The sequence below is a fragment of the Astatotilapia calliptera genome, chromosome 7, assembly GCF_964374335.1.
Source record: "Astatotilapia calliptera chromosome 7, fAstCal68.1, whole genome shotgun sequence".
In the NCBI taxonomy this organism is placed as follows: domain Eukaryota; kingdom Metazoa; phylum Chordata; class Actinopteri; order Cichliformes; family Cichlidae; genus Astatotilapia; species Astatotilapia calliptera.
Genome location: NC_137428.1, coordinates 55660214 through 55670054, shown reverse-complemented (window position 1 = coordinate 55670054; position 9841 = coordinate 55660214). Strand labels below are relative to the sequence as shown.

General features: G+C 41.5%; 1 protein-coding gene across 2 annotated transcripts; it reads left to right on the top strand.

Annotated features, from left to right (window-relative positions):
• The first annotated feature begins 2337 nt into the window (after nucleotides 1-2337).
• On the top strand, nucleotides 2338-8895 carry pgghg (protein-glucosylgalactosylhydroxylysine glucosidase). Of its 2 annotated transcripts, none has more exons than XR_013910123.1 (14): nucleotides 2338-2600; nucleotides 3003-3308; nucleotides 3390-3600; nucleotides 3670-4105; nucleotides 4190-4309; nucleotides 6345-6476; nucleotides 6546-6657; nucleotides 6779-6851; nucleotides 6947-7083; nucleotides 7162-7295; nucleotides 7626-7721; nucleotides 7800-7848; nucleotides 7994-8217; nucleotides 8588-8895. XR_013910123.1 is itself a non-coding variant. In XM_026175734.2 (14 exons), the coding sequence occupies exons 2-14, from the start codon at nucleotides 3065-3067 to the stop codon at nucleotides 8662-8664; spliced, it is 2094 nt and encodes a 697-aa protein (XP_026031519.2). In that variant the 5' UTR covers nucleotides 2351-2600; nucleotides 3003-3064; the 3' UTR covers nucleotides 8665-8895. The 2 variants fall into 2 exon arrangements, 1 of the variants encoding a protein (XP_026031519.2); XM_026175734.2 differs by having other exon boundaries at nucleotides 2351-2600; nucleotides 7800-7897.
• The last annotated feature ends 946 nt before the right edge of the window (nucleotides 8896-9841 follow it).

Genomic DNA, 9841 nt, shown 5'->3' with positions numbered 1-9841 from the left:
TCTCTAAATATCCCTCAGGTCTGAGAAAGAGAGAGGAAGGGAACTGGGGAGGAAGAGGGAAGCGGATGGATTGCAGCCTTATATGGACAAAGCACTGCTTTTCCCAGGGTTTGTGGCTCTGACCCCCGGCATGATGCCAGATGCTGCACGGGCAGCTCCCTGGCGCCACCGAGAGGTGCGAGTAATGCAATGCTGCATGTCAGCTGACGGTCAATAATTGATTTGATTTTTATTTCTATAGTTTGTTTTCTGGACTCGGCAATAAAAATAAATCTGAGACAATGCTTTTGTAATCGGGGAAGTAAAGCCAAGATCAACATCAAATAAAACAGGCAACAGACCAAAATTTTCAGGTTGATTGTTTGGCCATTTTCTCTCAGTAACTGGTTAACTGGATATTTTGGCAGCATACACTTTAAGACCCAAACCGAATTGGCAACAGCTTTATGGTGGCTTCGGTATTCCAAATCTTACTTTGGATTCACTTTTAGTGTGCAAGTGTGACTGACCTGACCCTAACAGACTGACCTGTATACAGAGAATATGTTTCTAACTAAAGATTTTCTCCTGTAAATCAATGAATCCATTGAGTCATCAATTATAAGCACATAAATTTGGGGCTCGCAAAACACACACTGTCTCCAAACCGAATCAGTAGATGTGGCGACACCCTGACTATCAGTCCCAAGATAGTTGAGCTTGTTGAAACACAGCAGACCTCTGGCACATCTTCATCTTTTCCAAGGTGCACACAGAGAATAAATCTGCAGAGATTAAACACTTGTGGCGCAGAGAATAACTTATGGCTCATAAACCCGATGCAGATAAGAAGTTAAAGCTGTTCCTGTGGAACGTGAATGACGCACCAGCACATACTCAAGAGTGCGGAGCAGAAATCTTGAGATGGGCCGTTACATGAGGATACCTGGACAGAACTGAGGGCATCAATCCCGCAACTGCCAGGAGGAATGGGAAGAGCAGATTCAGAGACTTTTAGATTAGAAAAACTCCTTCAGTGGGACCTGTGCAGCACTATGCAGATCAATCGGCATTCACCAAAGAACATCAGAGCCGACAGCTCCAGCATCATCTCCTCTGTTTGTTAAATGACTGCTGATGTCAAAAATCTGAAGTTGTGTGACTTGCCAAATCAAAACGCATCGTTTACCTCTTTATCTGAATCAGTCACGGCAGCAGGGAGGGGCAAATTCACAGGTCTGGACACTGGGTTGACACTACTGGGGATATCTGCAAGAGGTCACCCAGCCCAGAACAATACACTGTAGAGTTCTTTCTATGATTTATCTAAGTTGAGCTTTATGATAAAAACTGATGCAGTGACATTTCAACAAATAGGCTTGCCATTAAATAACTGGCACATAATTTGTTTCATGGACATCTATGGCTTTATTTCTTTTTGTATGTAGATTGGATGGGTTGCTACCCATCCAATCTACATAAAAGCAAAGTAACAGCAGGATGTGACTCAAGCTGCCCACTTGCTCTGATGTCCTGGTGTCCTCACACGGTACAAACGAAACAGGGACACTCATAAAAGTGTTGTCCTAGAGCCAGCGATCAAAAACTTCACAGGATACCTCGTATTTAGCCTTACACTCTATTTGAGAGGTTCAATGTATGTGGCTGGTACTGACAGAGGACTGGCGCTTTTCTAGTCTTACTGCCCAAACAAAGGACTTCAGACTACAAGCTATTTTAAGCACGCATTCATAGAGCCCTACGTTTTATCTACCTTATCTATTTTTCCCACAGCCCACAGGAGGACAGGTGCAGCACTGGAAAGCTTAAAAATGCAATAACGGAAAATACGATGGTGATCTTTATCTTTGGAGCTTTTATTAATTAGTTAATTATAACATAAATATAACTGAAAATGTTGTGTTTAGAAAATCCGAACGAGGACAATGCATCTAAGTCTGACTGCTAAAGCAAAGAGAAAACTTTTAGTGTGACTGTGGAGCCGATGGGAAAATGAGGAGCTTTAATTTGGAGAAAGTGACGTGATGCCTCTGGGGAACAGGCCGACAACAAACAGTGTTTCTGTGTGGCCTGAAGAGTGTGCTGCTGATTTAATTGGATATATGTACGGATAAGATAGCAGCCATTTGAGCCTGTGACATAACCGGTCTCATTAAACTATCAGCATTTAAATAAAGTTTACATTAATGTCTTGCTTTTATGCACAACATGAAAAGTGCACCTGACATCGCCAGTAACACGGAAAGGGCATGCTGTTTTTAACAGAGCATCTGGATTTAATTAACTGACTTTAAACTCCACAGTTAATCCAGCCCATGTTTTACATGAGACCTGAAGTAATCCAGATTTTCTGTGCTGCACGACACAGGTCTCCTCCTACAAACGAGTTAGAGCTACTTCATCAACAACTTTCGAGTGCACTAGATATGAAATCTCGAACAAATAAAAGCACATAAAGTTTTGGGTTTGTTTTGTTTTGTTTTGTTTCATGAGTTGAGCCCTAAAGAACAAGCGGTTTGGGATCTCGTCCGGGTCTCGCCTGGACTTTGGTTTTCCTGCATTCTTCTTTGTTACGGAAACAGATGCTTCTTCCTTCTCACGTGAGAATAAAACATTCCCGCTTAAGTAATGAGTTTAAGGACTTACTGTACGTGTTTGTGCATGCTGCTGGCAGCAGCGACAGAGCTTTAACTTTAATGTGTTTTGAAACCATGATTTTACTTGATAAGGGGACATTTTATCTTTATTTGTGTATTTTTGTTTTTGCGTTGCTAAATTTCAACCAGTGTCTGCATGACACATCTTATGGTTATATTTAGGCATGGCTTGTGACACATAAGTGTCAAAGTCTACACTCTGCAAATGGTCTTACTAACATGAACCTGTGAAAAATAGAGGGTCCAGGTCCACAGAGGAAAAAAGCCTTTGAGATCTACAGTCTTATGTTTGCATTATTAATCTTAATGGTTTTTCACTCCAAATCAAACATTTTTATCATTTAGGTGAAAACTTCCTGACTTCTTGGTTTGATTTGAGCCTTTAAAGTGAAGGTAATCTCCTCATCATGTCCTGTGATTCGGACCCTTACATCTTCACCACCGACACCCTCCCTAGTAACCTCCGCTTCCTCCCTCCACTTGCGAATGGCCATCTGGGCTGGAGGGTGTACAATAATATCATGCACATGGGGGGCGTTTATAATGGGGAGGGCGGGCGCTGCCACAGAGCAGATGTCCCCTGCCCTCTAGCTGTTAAGGTGGAGCTAGAGGAATCTGTCCAACACACCTACAGCCTGGACACCCACAAAGGTAGACTCTCCTGTGCAGGTGTTTTCTCAATGGTGTTGTTGCCGATCTGGTCTCATACTTCTCTCTCCTGTTCTTGTGCAGGCATTTTTATTCACACTCTGAGCTCCGCTAGCGCCACTGCCACACAGTCTTTGTACTCTCACCGACACTATCCCAACCTGATGGTGATGGAGATCCTGCTGGAGCGTCAGGCGACCTCACAGGAGCCTGTCACGGTTAAGCTGGTCAGCTCATTCACACCTCAAAGCAAAGACATCAGGTTTGAGACCGGTCCTGATTACAGAGGAGGCAGGTGAGGCTAACAACATTTTTTTAGTAAAAGGAAAAACTGTTGCACAATCTAAATCCAGCCCTCTCTCAGCCACATCCAGGGACAGACAACCACAGCTGAGTACCCTGGAGGTTCTTGTCCTACTGTGCACCTCATCTGGACCCCCGTGCCCGTGACTCTGATGCTCCCTCCCGAGCACAGCGAGGCTCGCTGGGGTTTCATCCTGGTTGCAGCCAGCAGTTTAGACTTGGCTGAGGCCAGTTTTGATGAGGGCCTGAATCTGATGGCAACTGGTAGTCTGCGTCCATCTCACGAGAAGGCCTGGCAAGAGCTGTGGCTGCAGAGCAAAGTGGAGGTGACAGGGTCTGAGAGCCTCTGCAAGGCCCTGATTGGCTGCATGTTCTACCTCCTCAGCGCTTTCCCGTCCATACATGACACCTCCAGCTCTTTTGGTGGAGTCAGTCCAGGAGGGCTCTCTAATGGTGGAGAAGGCCAGGACTACTGGGGCCATGTTTTCTGGGACCAAGTGAGGCTAGATTCAGCCAATGGCCATGTGTTGTTGATTCTGTTATATGTTGTGTCACACAATGACTCTTCCTTCCTGTGGCAGGACATCTGGATGTATCCCGGGATAGCCCTTTTTTATCCGAAACTAGCCCAAGCTGTGCTGGAGTACAGGGTGGGGACCATAGATGGTGCTAAAGACAACGCCCAAAAGCAAGGCTACAAGGTATAAGACGATCGGTGGAGTGTTTTTGTTTTTTGTTTCTACTGTTTTTTTTTCTGTTCAACTCTGAAAACAGAACACACAAACGCACTCATGATGTGGTGGTACATCAGAACACAGTAAAGTAAATAACAAAGTTACAATAATAAAAAAATTAAATAAAGTTAAGTAAGTAAGTAAAGTTTATTTATATAACACCTTTCATCGACATGTGTCACAAAGTGCTTTACAAGGTAAAAACACAGTACAGTCATAAATACATCATAAAAACCCTGGTCTAGTTAAAAGCTTTTTGAAATAAAAATGTCTTTAGCTGCTTTTTGAAGGTCTCCACCAAATCCAAACACCGTAGAAATTGGGGAAGTGCATTCCACAGTCTGGGTGCAACAGCTTGGAAAGATCAGTCCCCTCGAGTTTTAAAACGAGTGTGGGGGACCACTAAAAGGTTTTGGTTTGATAACCTCATGTTACGAGAAGAGGTATGTGTACGAATCAAATCAGCAACATAGGGAGGGGCCTGTCCCTGTAATGCTCTAAAAGTTCAAACTAGAAGTTTAAAATGGAACCTAAATCTGATTGGTAGCCAGTGCAGCGACTGTAACACAGGGGTCATGTGAGCTCCCTTGTTTGAGGGGGTCAGTAGCCTCGCTGCAGAGTTTTGAACAACCTGTAGACGAGCTAGCCCTTTCTTGTTTAGACAAGTAAACAGGCTGTTACGGTAGTCGAGTCTTGTAGAGACAAAAGCATGTATTATCATCTCGAGTTCACTTATCGACACGATAGATCTAAGTTTTGTAATCTTCCTCAAGTGAAAAAAGCAGGTTCTTACTATCTGATTTAAATGTCCCTCCAAAGAAAAAGCTTCATCAAAAACAACACCCAGGTTTCTAAGGTTATGTTTCTGTGAGGAACCTAAGTCACCCAGTCGCCGTTTAATATCAGGTATTGCACTGTCTGGTCTGGTGCAATAATCAAAAGTTTCTGTTTTGGCCGGGTTTAGCTGTAACCAATTATTGTTCAACCATTGTTTAATGTTGGTTAAACAGTCAAGTTATTCGTGTTAATATTAGTTTCCACCAACAGTGGTGATTCCATTTGGTAGATTTACACAATTTCCACCCAACCAAACTCTCTAAATATTTGGTTATGGACTAAACAATAACATCCAACATGTTCGTTGTTCAGTTTTAGAGGCTCGCAGGCGGATTTTGTTATCAGAACAGGTCTTAAAACACATTCCTGACACAGTGGAATTAATATTCCTGTGCAGATATTTACAATAAAGTCCATTAAGACATTTTTTCAAATGTTGTGCTTTTTTTAATATAGGATGTGACATATTAACCTTCTGAATACTTTCACAGTTACCTGCAAGGATGCTGTATAAGCAATACTACAGGTTGGACATATAATCTGTAATATCAAAACTACTCAGAACCAGAGCAAATCTTAATACTATTAAGAGTTTCTGAGGAATTTCAGGCAAATAACTCAGTGTTAGATTGTAAAAAAAACAAAACAAGCAGTGGGTACAACAGTGAGGCAGAAACGACAGATTCAACTGTAAAATCAGATATACTGTAAAAGATAAACAGGACGACTTTGTTGAAACCTGGTATCCTTCCATCACTTACTTGGAAAGAGATTATGATCGTAATAGCTGTTGCGTGTCCTGGTGCATTCACAGTGCCCATATTTAGTGGAAAATCCATGTTCTCTTATAATCCTTTTTTTCTTGCAGTTTGTTTTTGTTTTGTTTAACTGTGTGACATATTCTGAGAGTAAGAGTAACAACTGGGATATAATAATGAAAATCCTAGAATAAAGATGAACTTGGCATGAGAATAAAGCTGTATTAACACCTCAGACCCTAGTGGTTGTAATATTTTCTGTACATCTGCACCATTGGTGCACAGTTAGTATCTGCTGTATGCTATTGTAGAGCCATATATTTGACTCTCTGTAGGTCCGGCTTTACTTTTTAATAATAACAATCAAACAGAGTCTGAGTCTTCTAAAGAAATATGCTGTTTTACAGGGTCTAAAGTTCCCGTGGGAGAGTGCTGTGTCAGGGAGAGAGGTGTGTCCAGAGGACATTTATGGACAACAAGAGATTCACATCAACGGAGATGTCACATTGGCTTTCCAGCACTATCTCTACCTCACCGAGGTATGCTCGTTCACATCCCCACTCACTGTCCCTCCTACCTGGCGTCGTTAATCTAGCTCTTTGCTTTAGGATCTGTCCATGTTCAGAGAGGGACTGGGCAGCGAGGTCATCTATGGTGTGGCTGATTACTGGGTTTCAAGGGTAACCTGGAAGCCCGAGGACCAGAAATATCACCTAGATGGTACTCAACCTCGTCACGCCAAATAAATTCAGTGCATCAGTTACCCGCTTTAATGAAAGGATCTTACTCACACTTTGGTTTATTTTATATTGAACGTTAACTTCATGTTGTTTCCATTCAGGTGTCATGCCACCCGATGAATATTACTACAATGTCAATGACTCTGTGTACACAAACACAGTGGCCAAGCTTGGGTATTTGTATTCAAGATTAAACTTATAACTATAACACCTTATAACTTATGTCTTATCAATACCAGTAATAATGAAAATATCTTATTTGTCTTCAGTCTTCAGTTTGCTGTTGAACTGGCTGAACTCCTTCAGCACCCTGCGCCCAAGGAATGGCAAGCAGTGGCCGAATACATTAAGATACCTTTTGACGAAGAGCATCAGTACCACCCTGAGTACGACGGCTACATTAAAGGTTAATATTTGTTTCTGTTAAGAAAGAACCTTAAATATTCTTAACTTGATGCTAGAATATCCTCTGGGTGACAAACAGGGCATCCCGTGAAGCAGGCGGACACAGTGATGCTGGGATATCCTCTTGGATTGCCGATGTCCCCAGAGGTTAGAAGGAATGACCTTGAAGCATACGAGCCAGTGACAGACCCTCACGGTCCAGCCATGACATGGGTATGAAAGACACAGCATCCTCTATGGTCACATGAAACTGCTGAATGAACTAAATTTGAGGTTTGTTGAATCTGTGTCAACAAGAATTAACCTCCTTGGACCTGACATTCACATATGTGGACATCATATTTTGTCCCAATAGCAGAAAGAAATTAAAAATGCATGCCATGAAAGAGTTTGGGTCTTAGGAGGTTAAAGTAGTTATTAAGACAAAAGAGGATCCAAATCAGTACTTAATGTACTTAATAAGAAGTCTTACTTCTCACTGTGGTGCAGTGACTGACTTTTGTGTTCATATTTGAATCAAAACTTTTTACTTTCCTTTTTCAGGGGATGTTTGCAATCGGCTGGCTGGAGCTCGGGGAGGCTGAGAAAGCTCAGCTTTTACTTGAAAAGTGCTTCAACAACATCCAGGGCCCGTTCCAGGTACCCTTTGGCTCACACATCCACATAAACACACACCTGACATTTACTGGGTGAAAGATTGATTACCTTTCCTCGCAGGTATGGAGTGAATCATCCGATGGCTCCGGTGCAGTCAACTTTCTCACAGGTATGGGAGGATTTCTGCAAGCTGTGCTGTTTGGCTACACCGGTTTTAGGTTAGTTCTTAATCCAGGAAATAAACACTTCGGTGTGTTCAGTCCACAGTGTGTTCACAGTGATACAAAGCTTCACATACTTGTTTTATATCCTAGAGTTCAGAAGGACTGCCTGGCATTCTCGTCACTGCTTCCCAACGACGTCTGCGAGCTTTGTGTCCGTGGTGTGAACTACCTGGGCAGCCAGATGGACTGGCTGCTGAGGAAGGAAGAAGTCTGTATCATACTGAGGGAACAGGAAGGCAGTCCAGGCAATACTAAGCCCTGTAATTTACAAGTTGTCCTGAAGGCATCAGGAACTAAAATCCCCCTCACACCAGGTAAAGCACAAGTTCAAACATGCAGTTTGAACATGCAGTTCTTCAGAGAAAGTTTTATTCATGAAGATAATTTGATAGTTTCTATGTTAATAAGAGACAAACACTTCTCACAGTATAGCAAAAAGAAATTATCATTTAACTGTTTATATGGGGACACAATATTGATAGAAGTGAAAAACATATGAATCTCATAATCAGGGAAAAAACTTCAAGACTGTGATCTTCTCCAGCTTACCTTATCTAGGCTGGAAGTGATGTCAAAAAATAATGTGTGGGGCATGAACTCAAAAGCATAGCCTGCCAGAAAAAGATTTGAAACCGGTGTGCATACCTGAACCTGATCCAAACTTGTATACGTCTATATTTTCAGGGCAGCCGGTAACTTTCCCTCGAGAGCCCGGATACGTTTGCAAACTGATTTCAGCTGCTTCCTGCTGGCCTTTCTGAAACCTGAGCACCGATCCTCCGAAACATTTCACATGCTGACAGTTGAAAGCATATTATTTGTTTTTATTATATTTTGCTTGATTTACTAAATGTATGGAATAAAGAAGGGCAGTATTAATTTAAGTCCCCCAGCAGCTACGGATCTGAGCAGGGCAACAAATACAGTACTACACTGATGGATTTGTGTAATATTTGTGGACTTTTAAAGTTAATTAAAGAAATACAGAGAAACTTTGAGTCTAAATTACTGAGTTATTGAAGTTTGTGATGTCAAAGGAAATATGATTATCAGAGTTATTATAATTACGTATTTTTATTTAGTGTTTTTGTTTTAGTTTTGAATCTCTTCCTTTCACTTTAGTTCAGAGCAGCTTTGACATTTGAGTTTAATCTTTGTATATTTTTTATATTTTATGTATGCTAATTGTCCTTGATCAAGATGGGACTCACCAGGCACCGCATTGTAACAATATTATCACTTGATTTAACTCATGATATGATACTATAGCAATTTTAAACATTTTGTCACATGCAGAGTATTGCAGTAACATTTACTGTGATTTACCAACTGGAGTATTATCAGAATACAAGCCGCTGGCAGCCAGTTGAGTCGAGTCCCCTCGAGTTTGTTTGTTAATCAAGACTCGGACATCTGGAGACTGATGGCAACATGTTCGCCATCTGTCTGCATTTATAAATTAGACAGCAATTATTTGCAGACCTTCAGCAATCTGTCTGACAGTGATTGCAGTCAGTCCAACTCAGACTGCAGTTGTTTGCAGGAATGCATAATGTGATCAAATTAAACAAATCACCAGCCATCAATTTCTTTTATAGGTTTAAGGAGGTTGGTGTTTAATTTTCACTCATGTGACCAAGCCAATACCTTGAATTAGGAGATAGACTGGTCAAACTAAGTGTATAAAGTGTAGGATGTTGTTTTGTTTAACTGATTTAATGTAAATTTGCTCTTCCAAGGTTCCTCAGGAGATGTGGTGCGTGAAAAGGGCCCTCCTTTCTGCAGTGTTTGAAGAGTATTTTAATTTATTTGAAGAGATATAGATATTTGGTGTCTTTGTATTGATACATTATCACCGTGTAAAAATTGTGACACTCCCTAGTGTCTCTCTACTTGGGGATAATGAATACTTGCACCATCTCCTTTGACTACATTAAG